The following is a 20,685-nucleotide window of genomic DNA, read 5'->3' as shown; positions in this document are numbered from 1 at the left end:
AGAGCCCGCAAGCTCTGTGGGCAGCCTGTGCCAGCGCCGCCACCCTCGAAGTAAAGAAGCTTTTCCTCATGTTGAGATGGAATTTCCCGTGTTCCAGTTTGTGCCCGTTGCCCCTTGTCCTGTCAGCGGGCGCCACTGAGAAGAGTCTGTCCCCGTGCTCTTGACACTCTCCCTGTAGATATTGATAAGCGTTGATGAGATCCCCTCTCAGTCTTCTTTTCTCCAGGCTAAACTTGCAGGCTTTTGGTCAAAAAAAAAAAAAAAAAAAGTTTTATTAGCTATGATTCAGAGGAAGCTGTTTCAGATATTACACTGATTGGAATCGCATTGCTAAACAAAAATCTGAATGTTTGATTTTGTTGCAAGACACATGACAGTTCTGTCACTTCATTGATGCCTCCCTCATTTTCTGCCAGTGTTTTTATGCTGACATGAAACAGATCAGAGATCTCAAACTTTCTCATAGTGGCTTCAGCTGTGAACTTTATTTTCTTCTAGGATAGGCTGATCTTTTACAAGGACTGATCAGTCATGGTCAGGACTGATGTAAGGTGCTATGGATGTGAAAGTATTAATTTTCTTTTAAGTTTCCTTTCAGCGTTGCAGCTTACTAAGTTGGTTCTGAAATGTACAAAAAGTTGCGGCTTGAGTGGATGAGAGCACCAGTATATTCAAAAAGGGATTAAATGAATTAATGGACAGAGGGGTCATAAATGGATACCAAAAGGACTAGATGGGAATGTACCTTCTGTGTTCCTAATATGATAATTGCAGATGCTGGGAAGCGTGTGGAGAGCGGACTATACACAGTGTCCAGACTTGTATTTTCTGCCTGAATAGCTTCTCTGGTTGCCACCGTTGGAGAAGGAGTCTAGGAGTAGAGAGACCACTCATGTAAGCATCTTCTCGTAGTCCAAATGTATTGCTGAATCAAAGCATATCTCCAGGATGAAAGCATAAAGCCTGGTTGCTTGTATAGGTTGCTTGCATACCCTCCTATACGTCTGCTATGAAAATTATGCAGATGTGGCTTACAATAGCTTCATTCTTCAGTAAAATCTATAGCTTGACACTCGGATGCTCTGTGTTAACTCAAGTAACTGATCAGCAAGCGCTCAGCTTGACCAAATTCATTGATGCCACCATGTCCCCCCCCAGCATGCTGCCTGCAAAACACATCCCAACGGTTCAGCTGGCAACACCTGAATCAAGGCCACAACCTCCAGCTGAAGGAGACCTATCTTTAGACAATCATACGACTGTGACTATATATATGTATATCGCTATTGGCTTATGTAGGCATTCCGTTTGTTTATGCAGCATGTTGGGCACAGTCAGCTGAATGCTGGTGCCCCTGGCTCGGAGGCTGAAGGGTGTCTCTTGGGATATTCTAGAGCTGTAATCCCCAAGGAGCTGTCAGGACAGAGCCTGCCCGGTGGCAGCTCGGGTGCAGCACAGCGGTAGGCAGGGCTGGGGTGCCCACATCTGTGCCACTCTCTGGGGTGGGGAAGTCTTTATTAGGGGGAAGTGGTAATTTCTTAGCCATCTACATCTCTGGCCTTAGAAATACAAACTTACAGAGTGAGAAAAAAATTACTAAATAAGTAACAGCTCCTGTAAGGTAGCTTACAAACCAAAGGAAGGAACAAGTGAGTCTTGCACATACAGAAGTGAGGCACTGGAGGTGCCCAGAATCACAGTACAGGTAAGCCTTGGGGCACTCCTTTTCCAAGAGAAAAGGGAGGCACTTTCCAAGCGTTCAGACGTCTTTCCAACACTGAGACGCAGCACAAAGTCAGGAATAAATGACTGCCATTAAGAAGGAACTCTGTCAACTGAAGCTAGGATGGTGAAAGTTAAGTTTGAGTATTTACTTTGTTAGACAGCTTCTGTGCGTATAGGTCCTTTTGTAGAGCTCAGCTTCTCCTTTCTTCCTCTACTGGCTATTGCAAGACCAAATGGTTTAACATTTCTCTAAATGTGACCATTGAACTTTCACCCACTTCTGAATGTATTTTCAGCTTGCTATTTATTACTTTCCTTTGTAGGTTTGGTAGCAAACAGAAGTACATTTCTGATTTTAAAATCTCTGAAATGTACCGTAATCCTGTTTTCCAAGAGCGTGAAACAAACTGCATATGCTTCAAATACAACTACTTGTCTTTTGCTTATTTTGAAATATATTTGTGACGACTCTAATGATTAAGCATGACAAATTCTTGTTAGGGATAATGTGTTTCTCAGTGCATTAATAACCACTACCAATAAAACATAATAAAACTGTCACTGGCTTTCAGTGTACTAATGGTAAGGTTTTGCATTTCCACATAGAGTTTTGTCCCAGTCAGCTACAATTATTTTTTTTTTTGTAAGCGTGGGACTGACTCGGTGCCCTGGCTCAGCATGAGATGCTTCAACAATCACACAATTAAAAAAATACATAATGCTTATAGGGCAGTTTATGTAAGTAGGTTTCAAAACCTAGGCGACCAATACTCTTATCCTAATCTTAAATTAGGGGGAATGGAGATAGGAAGAGATAGAGTTCCTTATCTGAGGTCACAAAAATTCCAGTGGTGGAGCTGGAAACTGAGCTGGGTTTTCTGAGCTGTGTTCCTCCGCCCTCTTTAATGTCTTGTGCTGCCCCAGAATGAAAACAGAGAAATTCAGACTTAATATTAACGAATTGACGTGAAGGTGCTTACCTGAGAATGAGAGTAATTTACCCCTCTCAACCTGTCCGAAAATGGGACATGGTAACATTTTTACAGAAAAATGTGATGTGACACAATTTTAGGGCAGAAAGGAAAAATTATGTAGACACATATGTACATAGGCACGTCAGAACTCGGCTTCACTGAAATTTGGACAACCACATGAAATTAATTATGGGATTGAGCCATAGATTAAACCAGTGTCATTGTTTTACTTGGTGTCTGTCAAGAAGTGTCTAACACAACATTTCTTAATTCTGCTGCTAACAGTAGGATTGATACAGGGGTTTTTCACTTCTTCCTCTAACCATTCTCCCTGATCGGAGTAAAGAGAGCAGCATATGTTTATTTAATAAGCCCTTTGAAACAAGTTATTTCTGAACACCCCTGTCAAGGTACTTGCTATTCTGGTGCATGGCAAGGAAGAAGGGATTTTTTGGAACTGGGACAGCTGTTAGCAGAGGTTTGGAAGGACAAACGAGTTGGCATAGAGGCCATCAGGCAGACGTATATGGAAGAAGGTAGGCAGCTGTACAGGGGAGAAAACTATCCTCATGTTTGTCCTCACCAGCCAAGCGATTCCTTCACGCTTCTCTGCTGCTCTCTTGCTTTCGGAATAAAATCTAGGGCGTGGGACGTCAACATTCAGGATTAGAGAAAACAGTAACTTATTCTAACATTTTAATATCTCTCTACCCACATATTTCAGAGTACGTGACTTCTGGACAGATGCAAATCATAGTTGTAGCCAGCCAAGTAAGTTGTTGATGTTTTTGCATGCAAGAACACGGTCTTGGAATTGGTTTACAGTAATCCAAGTTGTCAGTTGTGGCAGGTAGGTCTCGCAGCAGTGGCACCCGAGCAGAGACTGAGCCCCACTGGAAGTCCTATTTGCAGTAACAGATAACTTCTGTCTCTATCTAGTACAAAAGCAGATCACCATGGGTGAATAGGTATATGCACAAGACCTTACATTAAAACGTAGTCTAGTTTCTGCTTCTAATTGATAAACTGTAAAACAATCTTCTTGGTTTCTTTTCGGTTCTAAAAGAAATTCATAAAGCTAAGACCACTTGTCTTTGAGGACTGTCTTTATGTAACGGCATTAAAAATGCATATTCTTTACTGGGCAATAACACATCTACATTAAGAAATGGTTCTGTAAAATAAGAGAATATAGATAGTCACCTTTAGACAGGATAAACCGCCTGAAATGCACACAAAACAGTATGTTCTGCACATGCTAAAAGGGGAAATTATCCTGTTTATTTTTGACTAATCTCTATTATTGACTGGAGATATAGTAGTTGGCATCTTGGACTCTAATGTTATAGAACTGTGTTTCGCAAAGTAATGCCAGAATTGAGGATAGTACCCGCATCTTTTAAGGTAGGAAGTTTAGTCTTAGTTCAGTCACCCTGTTCCAGCATCATTACTCATTTGAGTCATGAGTGAGATTTGGCTTAGTCCCAAGCAGTGGTGTATGAAAAAAGAGCTTTAGCTGTTTGCTTAATTCCTGATCCCGCCGAAGCCTGAAAGGTCAGCGCAGGACCTTGGGTCTGACCAGCTGCGAAGCTGGTTGAGGAAGCAGCTGATGCGTTGGGCTGAGCTTTAGAGGCATGCTGCCTTTGTGCGCTGGCTGAGTGCGACCTGTCGCAATAATTTCGTGGCTAAAGGTCAGAGATGTGAAGCCGGATGGTGTCAGCTATGGAAGTCATATGAGGACAAAGAATTCCAACGTGCTGAGTACTGTCAGAGGCTAATAGAAGTTAGCAACAGAAAAACTTTTTTGGATTTTTTTTCTGTAATGCAGAACAGATGACTAATAAGGAGTCCAAGTCCATGAGGGAGGAGGTAAGCATAGGAGCAGTGAGTATTTGGGATTCTTCATGAATTTACCAGCTGAGGAGCCAACAGAAGAATCCTAATAGTCTAGGGATAGATATTGGTGATTAAAGGTGAAGTAAGGGTGCCTCTCTAGAGCAGTTCTTTGTTCCTTCTGTCTGCTTTTTATCACAACCCTGACTCCTTTCTTCATTCATTGAAAACTTTCTCCTACATCAATTAAATCTTCCAATACCTGGTACCCCTCACCAAAGAATTTACCAGAAGGAAGGTGGTAACAGTTTAGTCTCTAGGGTGTCCCTGGGTTGTCCCTACCCGAAAACCCCTGTTACGGGGATGTCCTGGTAAAAGATGGCCCCAAAATGAAAAGCTTCGATCAGAAAGGAGTGATAGATTGGCAGTACGGGTACTGTGATATGTCCACAGCGGTTATTTGCGGAATTGTCTCAAACGCTAGCAAAATACTCAGGTTTGCCTCACCAGCCTGTGTAGCCCTCCTCTCCTGGGGTCCTCCTGCTCGTCCAGCTCTGCCTCGCTTCCCAGCCCCTGCGCTCTCCGTGCGGCTCAGCCCATTACTCGGTCCAGCCCGTGGTGCCGTGAAGCTCACCAGCCATGTTTACCCGGAGTTACCTGTTCAGAAAACGCGCGTGTTTATTCAGAGGGATGCATAAAACCACTCGCTACATGGGAAAACCTGCAGCTGTGACCCAGGCTGAGCGATGTGCCGTGCCTGTGGCTGGCACAGCAATTCTGGGCTAATTGCCCACAGGGCTTTCATCTTTGTACCATCTCCTCTTTTCTGCAAGTTTGTCTTTACTTTCTTGTGTAGTCTCTTAATTTCCCCCTTGTCCTTTTGCTTTCTCTGCCTTTTCGCTAGCTTTTATTATTACAGCACTGCCTTCTCTCCCTCTTCATCAAGAGAATATCCCTGTTTCTCTCTTCTCTTCCACATGCGTATACACACACACGTAATTCCCATATATTTAAGTGCTATTATGTGTTTGCCTGCAACAGTCCTGCATGTTGTCGAAGGGTGGTAAAATCACGAATACCAACAAAGATCAAACCAATTATTGCTCACATGAGATACCTGGATACAGGGGTTTTTAATGGATTTAAGCCAATCCAGCTGTTGACTGGGGCCAAAAGGGCTAGTCCCATCCTTTCCCCCACCCTTTCTTTCCTTCCTTGGGTTATTGGTAAGATGGTGACCTGGCTGAAGTTTAATGTTGTTTCTCTGTTTCTGCTGGGTTCTTATTGAGCTGGTGCAGCAAGGTCATGCTCTGAGGCTTCGCGTTCATTAGTGCCAACGCAAAAAAGACGCCAGGGAAGCATCAGTCAACTGGATGGGTTGCAACATAGTCCTAGAAGAGAGTTAGCTAACCATTAAACACATCTTCTTCTGCCAGTAGCTATATGAAAGAGTGATAAGGTATTATGTATCTATTTTAAATATTTATTTATAGAGGAAACAAATAATATAAGGATTTTATTTATAAGAACTCTGGACAAGACTAGCTCTTTGCCAGTGAAATGCGCAATCCTGTGCCTTATGAAGGACAACCAAATCGGCTGATTAGACAGAGAGACTTTCAAAGAATCTGTCTGATAAGTGTTTGGCGAAAAACCTGCCTATGCCTAACAAAAAAATTAGGAGTCTTGCTTTTGTGCCCTGGTGTACAAAGCATCTCTTCCGGGTTTTTGGGTTCTTGGAAAGAGTGTTCTATTTAGGGGGGAAAAAAAAAGGCATGCAAGGGTGTGATAACCTGCACATGGCCACGCTGCCCTGGTTTAAAGAACAGGGCAAAACACTTCTCGGTAAACAACACTAACCAGCCTTGAAAATAAAACATTTCTGATTCCAGGGAACATGTGGTAATCTCGTCTCCAAAGAATGTGAAGTAAATTGGGAGAAAACTAAAATGGGACGTCTATTGCAGCACCGTCAGGCTAAAAAAATCTACAAAAACATTGTTTTCCCTGGCAGTATTTTTAAAACTGATTCCCAGCGGTTACCTTCCTTGGCAGCCTCCATGGGGCGCACAGAGGATCAGATCTTTCGCTGGTTACATCAGTGGCAGCCCAACAAATTGTCTGCCAAATTATTAATAGATGTATTGCTCTTCAGATTTCAGACTCGAACTGGGTTTTCCTGGGGGGAACTTTTATGTAACGGTGGGAGAAAAGCATGATCTGAAATTCAGAGATACAGACAGCCTTGTGAATTCAGCATGTCTTCCCGCCGGGTGGATATTTTGTGTGTCTTCTCCCAGAGAAAACTCTTGCAGTATAAAGAAATGATATTCCATCCAAAAAGCAGCAACCACTTTAAAATTTGGATTCCCACCAAACTATCTCAGCAGGGTGACATTACCACAAGCTAAAGCAAGAAAAGAAAACAGGTTTTGTAAATTCTTGTTTTGGAAGTGGATTCCTCTCCCCGCTCGCACAGCAGCCTATTGTATTTGGCATAGACCTTTTGGGGAAAATTATCAAAGCTTCTCTTTTTCAACAGCAATCTGCAGTGGAAGTGGGGCTGTGCAGGGCCTTTTCTATACAGCACCTGACTGAAATCCAATATTGTGTTTTTCCTACATTTAAACTAATGATGACAGATTAAAAAGTGACATGTAAGGAGCTGGGGCTGTAGATTTAATGAAGGAGACAGATATTCTTTGGTATGGATGCTGCTGAATGCTTCAAAATTTGCTTTTCCTCCGGAGGTGTGTGTTTGCCTTCGTTAGTCCTTCCTTCACCGTGAGCAGGGAAGTTGAAACTTGGCGCTGGAAGTGGCTGTGAAAACAGTACTGCAGAAGTATAGTAAAGAAACCCAAGTCAAGAAAATGAAATAGCTGTCCTTGCGAACAGAAAATAGAAACCAGAGACTGTCAAACTCTTATTTGCAAAATCATGTCTGTCACGAGGAAGCAGACTTGGCTTCCACTTAGTTCTTGGACAGGTTAAACTATGGCAACTCTCCGTTCTTCACAAGGTGAATGCGGTCAGACCGGTACCCGAGTCACCCCGCCCGCTCAAGTGTCAGCATCTTCAGTTCATACCAGTGGGTTTGCGCTGTACCGCTGGTACTAGTGGAATTAAAACAGTCAAACAGTTGTGCATAGGCAAGCTGCTTGGCTCCTAAGAGTACACTTTTTCTTCCAAGTATCGGTTACCTGTATGTAAAATAAAAGGTCGCAGCTGACAGTTTTCCTTATGGTACTGGTCCTAAAGATATACGTTAGGCTTCTGTATTAATTTTACCTCCCAACTTCATTGCCTTGGTTGAGGAAGTTGTACAAAAGGCTTAGCTGATTATCCAATTTCTAGCCTTCCTCACTAGGATAATTAATTTTGCAAAAGACCCCCCACTACTTTTTAACAGCCAATCTGGGCACTGTAGTCCCTGCAGTCCTTTGGCTCACCCTTTGCCACCCCTTTGGCACCAGCTGGGGAATGGGAACAAGTATGCACTACAAATAGTGTGCAGGGCACGCGTGGGCAGCAGGTCATGACCGTTTAGGCTGGAGAAGCGCCTTGGATCCCAGTACTGTTTGCTGAGAGGTTTTTAATCTATGCAGGGCAAGATTTAAAAAATAAACATGAAAAAAAAAAAAAAACAAACAACAAACCTGGATAGCCAAAGGGGATAAAATTGCTTTCCTTCTACCATAAGGGCACAGAAAGATCAGATCATTATGCATTTTTGTAGTGTTTTACACACCCCTGCAAAAAAAGTAATGCACTTTAGTCTCAGGCATTGGGGGGGGTGTGGAAAAATCACTAATCTGCCATGGTTCTTGGAAGGCATTTCACACCCTTCCCAGTTCAGCAGGTAAATACAGGACAAGCCAATAAACAAGCACTGTATTCCTTTAAGACCATTCCTGTTTCCAAATTTCTTTGCAATTCTTGCAAACTTTCTTAATTTGAAAGTGGAAAGACTTAATGCTTTGAGGTGGAACAAGAAAAATACTGTGCATTTTTGATACTGCCACAGAAGCTTTGCCTGTGTGGTATTGCCCTCTCCTGGCACTGGTCTGAGGAGCTTCACAGGTGCCTTAGTGGAACATGCTGGTGAGGTTCATCTCCTTTCGCAGGTGCCTTTCAAAGGCAAGGATCTGAGTGCTCATTCACAGTTGTCTTGATCCACGTAGTGCTCGTGGTTTGATTTATTTTGACAACAGAGAATCTTTTGTTGACAGGGTTTTGTTTTAATACAGCTTTAAAAGCATTAGAGGTCTTTGATAATCATTCATTTTCCAGTGAATATTCTAAGAATCCGTGTTTGTTTTCATATAAGACCTGCCCTTTGAAGACAGTGGCATTAAACATCAATGCAGTACCGTATGATATGCTCTGAAGTAACAGAAATCTCCTTTTTTTTCTTCTTTTTTTTCCTTCCTTCCCCCCCCCCCCAGTGTCACCTGATTCACTATCTGAGACTCAGCCATCACTTGATAGTTCTGAATTATTTGATTTGTACCTTTGACAAGCTGAAGTCTGTCTCCTCCGAAGACATTAACATCACGGATGCTGTTTTTGACGGTGTGGAAGTCAGAGTGTTTGAACCTCCTGCGAAGGGAGATGAAGAGCTCAAGCGCAGCGTTGTTTACATCCACGGAGGGGGCTGGGCCTTGGCAAGTGCAAGTATGTGTCTGCCAGTAATTAAATAGGATTCTGCTCCGGTTTTCTCCAAGCAGGAGAAGCCAAAAGCTGTTTTTCCTGCCAGAGATGACAATTTTGCTAAGACGGACCTGAATTCTGTAGTAATCGTCTCCACTCTGGTAGATCAGCTTTAAGGAGGGAGGGGGGGAAAAAATAATGTTGTGAACACACAGCAAAAATGCATATCTTATCTGCACATGAGCTGTAAAAGGACCAAAAGGTTAATTTTGTTACATCCTGAGAGGACAAAATAGCTGCTTATTTAAATTCCTGGGATGCCTGGATGGGCTGTTTGGGCCGGTCCCCCATTTTCTGGGGTCACGTGCAAAAGTCGATCCTTGGTGATCAGGATCCATTGACTATGTGTGAGGGTTTTGCCTCATTTTCACACAATAATTAGTAGATAAGTGGGCTGAACAACACTGCATGTAACAATAAGCTAATGTTTGGCTCTTAAATAACACTTACGTGGAATACACGCAGCTGATCGCAGCCAACGGTCAGTGTGATGAGGTGGGTTCCCATCTCACGGTGTGGCCACCTCCCTTAGGGGACCACTGCCACCACTAGCAGAAGTTACCTGAAAAATTAATGCTATTTACTCAGATTAACTTAGAAGCCACAAACATGATCAGAGAAAGTAAGGTATAGCTATAGACAGCAATTAGCTAACCGCTGATCCTGCCACATCATCCAGGAGGAAAAAAGCCTTGGGAGGAGAAAAGGCTCACGGTTCCCATGGCTGCTCCGATATCCAAATCCCGTAGGAGTCTTTCCCCCTTTTCTTTCCCATTGCTCCCATGACATCGTGAAATCCATACAGCCCCGATGCATTCTGTGGCTTCATCTATAGAAAAAGAACATTCATGGAGTTTTCTGAAATGCTCCAAAACCAAGACTGTATTGATTGCTTTCGGACTGTGCGTGTATGAGTCACTTAGACCATGATTTAAGTGAGATTTACATAACTAAATAATTTTAAAATCTGGCCTCCACATCCCTATGGAAGGCACAGTCTCTTTGTCCTATTGTCTTCCAGCAGTGAAAAATTTTGCTCCCCTTCCTACAGAGGAATTGTGCTTTGAGATGGGTTTTCTTAGGCCTGCCTAAGGGATGGTTGTTAGGGTCCTGCCCACCTCATTTGTTCTGTAACAGTTTGCATATATGACTCTTGTTGTACAAAACGCGTATATTAAATTACCGTCCTTTGTTTGGATGACTCTAACACAGCTATGTCAGATGCTGTCCTCGAGTCCAAGGTGCAGAAGTTAATGGCACAAATATTGCAGCTAAATATTAAATTCTAAGACTAGATACTTTAGAAAATGTTTAGTGTCGTAGTATTATTTTATAATACCGGGAACCAACAATTAAGTAACTGGAAAGGAATAAAATTAAAGAAAATCAGTCCACTGATAAATAGGATAGCTGTGATTAATCCTCCCTTAAATGAGTAGTTTGGTTGACGTTAATAGGGCAACTTATTTGAGTCAAAGCAATGCACGCTATAATAAAATGAAGCAGCAGCAGTGACTCATACAGCGATAACTGGCTCTGGCTCCTGATGCCCCCAAGCCACTGGGTACCTTAAATTTTGCCCAACCAAGAGAATTGTGATGGGTGGGTGAAATTACATGGCCCAAGTCATCAAGAAACAGATGAGAAAGAAAGCATTAAGCCGCAGGGCCTCAAGGCATAAATTATGTTATATACAATGTGTATTTGGCACTTTATCTATTGCAAACTGATCTCATTTACTTTGTTTATATTTGTATGATGTCTTTATATTTTTCTGAGAAGGCTTTTGTACAGCTTTGAGACTATTGACATAAATGGATTCATGTCCCTAACGCTATGTCCTTTCGTTCCAGGAACAAGCCTTTATAACAATCTCTGCAGAATCATGGCTGAATCTCTCAACGCTGTCGTTGTCTCAGTTGAGTGAGTAATCTAAAACCGATCAAGTAATTTTAAGATATTAAAACTACGTAACTTCGTTCTTTTAGCTTTTCCCTTGATACTGGCTTGTGTATAAGGCTTTAACTTGGACAGTAATTCTCTTTACCGGTCTAATATTTTTACCCTTTTAAAATTACAACAAATTGGAATGGTATCAAACATTCACATGGGTTTCTACTTATTTTAGAGGTTGTTGTAGAAGACGGAAATGTGGGAAAAGGGAGTAGCCCTTAATTCAGTTGGACAAATACTAAAATGCAAATTTTAGTGCATCTTGCAACTGCATCCACATGTACGGAGTGCAGCTAAAGCCTGAGATCACTCAAGTGCCGAGTTATGATTCTGTAAATACTTGTGAACTTTAAAAACCGTCAAACAAAAAAACGCAAACACATTTGGACGTGATACATACCTGAAGGAAGGCTGAGCCACACACCTCTGCCTCCTCATGTAGCAAGAGGGACGTTTTCCATCCTCAGTGGCCACTCACAGTGCTGCGAGCTATGTTTTTATATATCTATATATAAAATATTAATATATATATTAGTCCCCCCTGAAGTCTGTCTATAAAGCACGGTTTCTAAGTCATATTGAGCAAGGGTCTGCAACATAGAAATTGTCAAATCATTTTACCCCTGCTCATTAACCAGAATCCACTGTGGAGTCTGGCAGTTTCCTGCTGCTCTCTCGATCTCCCACTGTTCCAGTCATCTCATTTAAGCCTTGCACTCCACTCGAGAGCAGAGGACTGCCAGGGTGCCCAACAGCAGAGAAGCAGGGCTGCTTTTTCTAACTCGCTGAACAATCCCAAGGTAAACAAACCTCTCAACTAGCTAACTACATTACCTAGATGACTCCAGCTTGATTGGTGCTTTTCCCATCCTTATTGTCAACTTCAATATTTTCTGCTGCAAACCCAATCACTTAATACGACGACTCAAGTTTCCCACATGCAGTTGATTACATACCAAGCTCTGTGATCTAATTGCAACTTAATTATATGGAGTTGATTTTACTCATTCCATACTTATAGCATACTTTAAAGGATCGCTTTTTTTACTTCTTTGTTGTTTATTAGTAGAAACAATGAAAGGTAAAAGAGCAGCTTGCATTATTGCAGACAAGCAGCAATCATGCTATTGAAAAGATGCCTTTTCTGATTTATGGTGGCATAATTCTGCCTGTTCCTCTGAGTTGTTGTTTACCTCTTCTCCTTAGCCATTATATATTTCAGTCAAGGCGTTTGTACTCAATTAGTGAAGTCTAATTAGATTTCTCATTGGTTTAATTGCACGTCTCCCTTTCATGATATATGCATGGTCTGTTATCCAGTTTTGTAAGGAGTTCCCAAAGGATTCTCTCATATTCCTTTGTAGCTGATGCAATATATAGATTGCTTTCTGAAAGCAGGTCAGATTTGGAGTTTGAAACCCTTTTTTGCGTAACCTAAGTTTAAAATTTATTCTGCATCTGAAACTTTTTTTTTAGCTTAGCTTCTAAAGAAAATATTTTGAATCAGAAAACTGGATTTTGTTTTGCTCAGCTCTGCTGAGAATATGTAAAATCTGTTGTTTGCAAAGCTACAAACAGAAGACATACTTTGTACCATAAGGCCTACTAACAACTCTTACATCACATATTATTCAGTAAATATGAACAGACTTCTCCTGCACTGTTAACTTTGAAACTGAGAAAATCTCATGAATGGGATTTAGCTGCTGGCTCTCCCTGGGCAGACTGTTTTCTCTCTCTGTGCCTCGGTCTCTCCACCTGCGCAATGGGTTTATTCCTTTTCCTCTCCTCGATAATGGAGAGCAATTATTGAATCTGTTGCATTGGAACAAATTGGTATTACTCCAGTTCTCGGCTACTGTTCGTTTCATGGCACAGAGGCAGAGCAAGGCTCATTCCCTCCTGAGCATACGTGAAAACTCGGGAAACAGAACTGCTTAGGTGTTTGGCTCAGCGGAATCTGTTGGGTGTGTGTGACACATTCTCCCTCGTACTAGTTAAGGTGGGGATTTGGCTCAAACACAGCCTGACTGTAATGACTCCCTTGCGAAGGGTGTTTTAAATATTTATTCGTTTTTATAATGCATGATGAAATCCCCTATTGGGAAATCCTAGGGAAGTGCTGCACAATTTTGTACAATCTTGGTATTATTCATATCTAGTAGGTTCATATTAATCTTTCAGAATTAGAGCATTAATTATAAGATTAAGTCTTACATAATTATCACACTCCTCATGTTTTTCCCTTAATATTTATCCTAATGAAATAGGTATTTGCCATTAAGGAATACCTGATATCACCTATTAATCCTGCAAGAGAGGTACATTGACGGTAATAATTGTCTCTCATCTCTTTTTCTTTTGTAGATACAGGCTGGTACCAGAGGTGTGCTTCCCCGAGCAATTCCATGACGCTCTTCGTGCTACTAAGCATTTTTTGCAGCCTGATGTCTTAGCGCAGTATTCAGTTGACCCAAGTCGAATTGCAATTTCTGGCGATAGTGCAGGAGGAAATTTGGCAGCTGCTGTGTGTCAGCAGGTAACATCCCGCGTCTGTTATGTATGACACTACCACAGTCCCTGATTTAGCGATGCATGTAGGCTGGCGGATTCTTTGTGCTGCATCATCACAAGGTGATGTGCCAACCCTAAAGACGGAATGGTAGAAAGCCAGCATCTAGTGACTTTACAGAAGAAAAATGAGTCGATCACAATATGAATCGCATTGCTTGCAATGTTTTACTGCCGTTACGAGTTGTTATGGGCCAGATTTTAAGAGCAAGTAGCTAAATGACTTTTTTTACCCCTTTTGCTGGTGAATTCTTTATTTTTCTAAGTAGATAACTAGGTACGTGCATAATTTATCAGTTTAGCTTCCTATTTTTAGTTGCTTGTCTCTGAAAATGTTTTTATTTCTTTCAAATACAAATGAAGGACAAAAAATACAATAAATTAAGCTTAATTCTTCTGTGAAATTGTCCTCCTGTAGCATTTTGCAATTTTAAGGAAATTTCTTTTGTATATCTGCAGTTTAAAAGTAATCTGAATTTAATCTCGTAAAGATTTTAGAGGTAGCCTGAGGCATGTAATAATATTTTTCACGGTTCAGTGAAATATTATTATTATTAGCTTTTTCGTATTGTCATAACCATTGGTGATAAGAAAGCGGATACCATGTCCAGGCAACTAATTATCATGACAACCTTGCAAGATTGAATTAGGATGAAAATATTAATAGGAGACAATTACACTAAAAGTTTCGATCTCGAGGTCTGATAAACATGATAGTACCATGTTTTGGAAGCAGCATTCCCAATTCGTTTCCCTGATGCGTAATGCCTTTTCAAATCAGGGATGTGGGACTGTTTCAGGGAGCGGTTAAACGCATAAAGGTTCTTCAGCCTGAAAAAGAGACAGACAAGATTAGATACGATAGACAGCTGTGTATCTTGTGCAGAAGGTGAAGCAAAACAAGTGTTTCCTGATTCTTCCAGAAAAATTTGGTGCCCCCAAATCTTTGTAATTGGTAGGCTCAAAGCAAATGCAGACGGCAGGTTCAAGTCAAACACAGAGAGGTGCTTCTGTACATGGTGAGTCTTTGCTAGCGAAAGCTGGATGCCAACAGTTTGCTTATGCCAAAAACCCCCCAATTAGATAAATTCATGGAAGAAAAAACCCATGGAAAAACTGTTAAAAGCAAGAATAGCTCCTTTTACTTCGGTTGCAAGTTGTTAAACTGCATTAGTGAAATGCCACTTTACAGTCTTTTATCTTCTTACACCCTTCAATAAACTTCTGCCACTGATTTCTGTTGGAGACAGGATACTGGGTCTGCCTGAATGGCCAGCCTTACAAGGGAAGAAAAAGATCAGGCTGCGTATATTTCAGAAGAGCAGCAATATTATCTGTGTAAGACCAAAATTCAGCCTAAAAATCGTCAAATGAGTGGCTGCTTGTATGAAGTTCTGAGTTGATATTGTAATGTTTATTTTCTTTGTAATCGCAGTTCTACCCTATATTTTTCCCCACAGCTTAGCAAAGATGAGCATTTGACGATCAGACCGAAACTGCAGGCCCTAATTTATCCAGTCCTTCAGGCATTTGACTTCAATACACCTTCTTATCAGCAGAACATGAATATGCCCGTTCTTCCTCGTTATGTCATGATCAACTATTGGATAGATTATTTCAATGGTAATTATGACTTGGCTCACTCGCTGCTGATTAACAACCACACTGCTCTTGATGTTGGCCAAGCTCTGTCTTTCAGAGGACGTCTGAACTGGACGTCTCTACTGCCTTCATCCTTCAAAAAGAACTACAAGCCTGTAATACAAACCACAGGCAAGGCTGAAATCATCCAGCAGATACCGGCGCTGCTTGATGTACGAGCAGTCCCGCTCCTTGCAGAAAACGAAACTCTGCGGCTGCAGCCAAAGACGTACATCCTGACCTGTGAGAACGATGTCCTGCGCGATGACGGGGTGATGTACGCCAAGCGCTTGGAGAACGCCGGTGTGGAAGTCACGCTCGATCACTTCGATGACTGCTTTCATGGCTGTATGATATTCACCATTTGGCCTACTGATTTCTCGGCAGGCATTCAGACCAGGAACAGCTATATAAAATGGCTGGATGAAAACCTCTGAAGAGAGGGTCTCTCTAGAAGACACGGGGTGTGCAACTCTGGTGTCTGCTCTCGCAAAAGAGCGAACAACGCAAAAGTGCACTTTTCCAAATTCAGACTTCATCTGTTCGGCTGCAGCTGCTGGGGGTCACAGACCACGAACTGCAGCATTCGCTGGCTCCATTGGCCGTGCCCAGCAAAGGATTTTGAGAAATACTTTTTCTAACTTAGATTATTTTTTTTTTCCCCCCACCTTCTTTCACTTGACAATTGCCAAACATAAACAAATGTGGAGCCGGGAGATCAGCATTCCTGTAGCATTCTTAACTGGCTGGAACTTCTCAAGCTTTGACTCTTAATTAGGCACAAAGGCCCCAATTTTCAAATGAAGTGAGGTAAAGCCAACCGCCTACATCTACATCTGAATATGTAAAAAAGGGAGCTAGTTCTCAACAGTGGTGAGCACTTGATGGCAAATAAGCGTGAGCACCCTCACCTTTGACAGCAGAGCCATGCATTTGAATGCCAAGCATGGATTTAGGTGTTGGCTTTTAGGCACATAGACAAATGGCCTTCTTAAATTAAAAAAAAAAAAAAACAAACCAACAACAAACAACACAACAACCAAGAAAAAGCTCCTCTAGGCAGTTAAGATGATGCTAGACAAGTCTCCGAGCCAAACATGTCATTCAGCTTTGGAATTTGGTCTTTATTGCCTTTTAGTTAATTATATTTTATAAAAGCACAGGACTAAATCTATTTTCAATAAAAAGTGTTACAGCATACGTACAAATACATAGGATAAAATACTTCATGTAGCAGCAGAATCGAAGTTGTTTATGTGAGTGAGCTTCAGAGCTGACTACTTATTTGGCTAAAGAATGTGATTTCATCTCTTTAAAGCCTCAGCTTCATGACCTCCTTACAGAAAATACTGAGCTTACTTAAAAAAGAAAAATCTACTGTGTGGTTTGCACTAATGTTTGTAATTAATAGTAGGTTTTGTTCCTTGAGTTTGCATTTGTGCTTGTACTGTTTATTATATTTCATGCTTCCTGCAAGGAGGGAAGCAAGCGCACAGAAGTGGGCTCTAATCCATACGGGAGACTTCAGTCCGAGCTTTGCAGCTGAACTTTGTCTTGTAGACTGACCCAAAACTCTAGGTAAGATGGGTCTTGCTCTTGTGCAACAATTCCCCACAGTTTCAGCCAGTCTGTAAATTCCAGATAAGCAGGACAGGGAAGTGAAACTGCTTACACCAGTGTATGTTTTCCAGGATGCTTAGTGCTTGCAGAAATGAAAGTTGTGTCAAAAGCCCCGTGTTTCTAGGCAAAGGGGAGAGAGTGGCTGCCCCACGACTAAACTAGTGGATTAAATTCATCCTCAGCTTTACCACAGAATTCCTGTGGGATCCCAGGAGAACAACTTCATCTCCTCATGCCTCACTTTCTTCTTCTGCAAGAGAGGGAGCAGGAATTTCCTACCTCACAAGGGAGCTGGGAAGCTGAATCCGCAGGCCTTGGTGAAGCACATGGACGTGACAGTGACTGGCAGGCACTGAACCAGCTCCCGTAGCTTCTGACTTTCCATCCTTCTCTCGTAGCTGGCTCCGAGCATCCTGCCCCGTGACGGGTGGTGTCGCGAGGCTGCTGGTCCTCCTGGGCAGGTAGCTCATCCGTCCTGGCTCCTCTCAAAGTACCCCGAGGTGATGCTGCGTGGCTGGTGGGATATCATGACAAAGGCAATTTCATTACAGCGTTTCTTATGGCAGGACTCTGAAAAGTTGTTAAAAAAAAAAAAAAAAAAAAAGGCACTGGTAGATCAAACTGCCTTCTGTCACTTCAAATACATACAGACCAGTCCACTTTCACCGGTATTTAAATTAAATAAGAGAATGGCTTTGCTGAATCATTGCTTCCTAGAAGCATCAGGTTGTTAATGCGGTTGGATGTATTAAGAAAAGCTGTGACTGACGGAGGCCTTGATGTAGGCTCAGTCACGCACGCTGAAACTCATTTCTGGGCATAGGTTCACACGGAGGGCACAAGGCAAAGCTTTTTCAACAGTGGCCCGATTATTCTTCCATTTAGATAGTTACAAAGACTCGGTGGAATTAGAGCAGCTGAGTGACAATCTGAATCAGGATAAATTTTGGTCAAAATACCCAATTAACACTGCAGAAGAATTCAAACTCTCTTTTTCTGGATTTAAACCCTCTTCCCTCCTTTCCCCCATAAACCCAATTTACACTTAAAACAGACAGCAACCAAAGTTACGTCCATTCAAAAGACAAATTACTAATCTGCGGCAGAATCCTTTCCCCTCTATGGACGCAGCTCCATTTACCTATTTTTTTTTAACTCTTCAAATCATAGTTTACCGTTACACTGAGTTGTAACAACAGGCTCCTTCCTGGCTTTCCCACTTAAAGAGTAAACCCGTGTCAGAAAAGATGTAATTTATATCCACCCGCCCTCATTAAAAGATAGTAGTAACTGTAGTACTGGAAAAGAAGTGGTTAATATTCCTATAAATTCTAGAATAATTAAGTTTTCCTGACAGCTGTCTGCAAAGCTTTAGATCCGCGTTTGTTTATAGCTAAGTTATAAATATCTGCTATGAAGCTATAACATAATTGCTGCTGTTTGTTTTTTTTAACTGAAATGAAATGGAAAGCTGGAAAATGTGTGTGTGTATATATATATATTCATGGAGTCGGTTGTAAATTTCCTTCACGCACTGAAGCACATTAAAGTCTTGGCACAAGAAATGGTAGTAAGTATATAACCGGACTGAACGTGTTTACCAAGTCATCGCCAGCGTGACGCGACATGCGAGATGGCAGCACAGCTTGGATGAGATGTGACAGTATTAACTAGTTCTATCAAAATACCTTGACTACGCTTTTCACGCAGCTGTGTGGTTTAAGTACGTGATGGCTCCAAAGATACGTGATGGATCCTACAACATAAAAAAAAAAGAGGTCTGAGTTCCAGCTATAAAAAGACCTTTTAGTATATAGCCGCAGAAGACACTTGATTAAAATTCAGTATAAACCTTTAAGTGTTAGTCCAAACTCAGTTTTCCTCCTATTTTGCAGTTCCCGCGCCCAAAAGTTGAAAGTTTAGGGTTGTTTGCAGCTTGGGTGAGACACGACAGTATTAACTAGTTCTATCAAAATACCTTGACTGCTCTTCTCACGCAGCTGTGTGGTTTAAGTACGTGATGGCTCCAAAGATATGTGATGGATCCTGTAATGTATAAAAAGAGGTCCCCGGCTATAAAAACACCTTTCAGTGTATAGCCGCAGAAAACACTTGATGAAAATTCAGTGTAAACCTTGAAGTGTTAGTCCAAACTCAGTTTTCCTCCTATTTTGCAGTTCCCATGCCCAAAAGTTGAAAGTTCAGGGTTGTTTGCAGTTGAGCTGCCGGCAGCGGAGCGGTAACTCAGCCGGGGCCAGCGGGCAGGGTTACAGAGAGCTGCTGCCTGAGAGCAAGAAACTAAGATGAATACGTGTTACACCACCTCGATTTGTTCATGGGGTTCGTCCCACGTCTCCTGAAACATCTCCTCGGGCAAACCCAGCACCTTCGTTCCTTGGGTATTTCCCAGAGCAGCGTAGGGCACTTCGCGTATTACAGGATCAGATCAAGTATTTGTAACAATATTTCACCTGTGCGTAGTAAAAAGTTGGTCTTCCAAAAGAAGATAGTCAATAAATTCGTCTACTTGTCTTTTCATTAAATCAGCCAGTATGGCTAACTACTTTTTAAAGATCGCTTCCCCCCCCCCACCCCCCGCTCCTTTCATTAGTCTTTTCTCCCCATCGCAATAATATCTTGTTCCTGATGGCCATCAAAGTGTTCAAATGTAAGCTTTAAAAAAAAAAAAAGCTCACAGAACCTATAGTCATTTGTGTCTTACTCTCACAGACCTGGGGGGAACTACATTAGCAGGTCCCCGGTATTTTGGCCAATGTCCACAGGAATAAAGGGAGGTTTTTGTCTCTCTAGTTTAGGACCCCTTAAAGGCTGGGTGTTCCGGCGTTTCTGAAACCCAAACTCATTTAAAGATGTTTCACGGTGCGTGAAAATCACAAATAAGTCAAATTTCCTAACCTTCACCTAAGTAATTCCAAAATTGCATCCCTAGCCAAAGCAGAAAGGCATTGTGGGTTTTAAGCCCTACAAATAAACTAAAAAGAAATGGTTTATCTTTAAAACGTTCTTTTGTAGTGTTTGGGCTCTATATTTTTTTAATCTTTTACAAGCGTTATTAGAAACTGTTTCAAACAAAACTACTAGAAGTAGGTTAACCGGCGTTAAACCTTTTAAGCTGCTATGATCTGTAATGATGCTGCTGCGTAAAAAAAAACCCCAAACCAGGCGGTTTTACTGTTCTCTTATTTATGATGTTCAAAACCCCCCAGTACGACGCATTTGATGCGCATGCATTCAATATCTTACGCATGAGCGTTGGGGTTTTTTTGCATCCTTCCCAGTGCAGGGGAAAGATCTTGTAAGATCTAATGAGCAAGTGTGATCGAGGTGTGCTAGCAAAATGAAGAACAAATAAATAAAGTGAAATATACCTGCGACTGATGGTTTTTTTCTTTTCGCCAGGCCCACCGATTTTAGGTTCCGATGTACGTTTCCAATTTGAGTTTTCGCTTAGCAGAGGTCAGTGAAACGAAAGGGGAGGCCTCAGAGTTCCTGAAGAAACGCTGAACCAAAGCCAAGGGGGTTGTTTTCGAGGCAGGAAACCAAACCTTGTCTGTGTGTCCGTGGCCTGCGAGGGTCACCTCCTCTTACTTTGTTTCAGTCAACTAATTAACGGTGACCACATTTGCTGGAGTTAAAG

General features: G+C 41.8%; 1 protein-coding gene and 1 long non-coding RNA gene across 3 annotated transcripts in view; one reads left to right on the top strand and one right to left on the bottom strand.

Annotated features, from left to right (window-relative positions):
- NCEH1 (neutral cholesterol ester hydrolase 1) overlaps nt 1-20,415 on the top strand; it is a 21,676-nt gene extending 1,261 nt beyond the window's left edge. The window contains 4 exon segments of the mRNA XM_063338471.1: nt 8,978-9,206; nt 11,096-11,165; nt 13,563-13,734; nt 15,227-20,415. Coding sequence (XP_063194541.1) covers nt 8,978-9,206; nt 11,096-11,165; nt 13,563-13,734; nt 15,227-15,844 — 1,089 coding nt within the window. The 3' untranslated portion in view covers nt 15,845-20,415.
- On the bottom strand, nt 9,215-14,691 carry LOC134517203 (uncharacterized). 2 transcript variants are annotated; one of them, XR_010071567.1, is made up of 5 exons: nt 14,487-14,691; nt 11,596-11,700; nt 9,898-10,071; nt 9,693-9,818; nt 9,215-9,352 (listed from the first exon to the last, which is right to left on the bottom strand). It is a non-coding gene; the product is annotated as an uncharacterized LOC134517203 (long non-coding RNA). The 2 variants fall into 2 exon arrangements; XR_010071568.1 differs by having other exon boundaries at nt 9,693-9,804.
- Nucleotides 20,416-20,685: the final 270 nt, after the last annotated feature.

The sequence above is a fragment of the Chroicocephalus ridibundus genome, chromosome 6, assembly GCF_963924245.1.
Source record: "Chroicocephalus ridibundus chromosome 6, bChrRid1.1, whole genome shotgun sequence".
NCBI classification, from domain to species: domain Eukaryota; kingdom Metazoa; phylum Chordata; class Aves; order Charadriiformes; family Laridae; genus Chroicocephalus; species Chroicocephalus ridibundus.
Note: the sequence above shows the minus strand (reverse complement) of the source record. Positions and strands in the feature narration are given on the sequence as shown.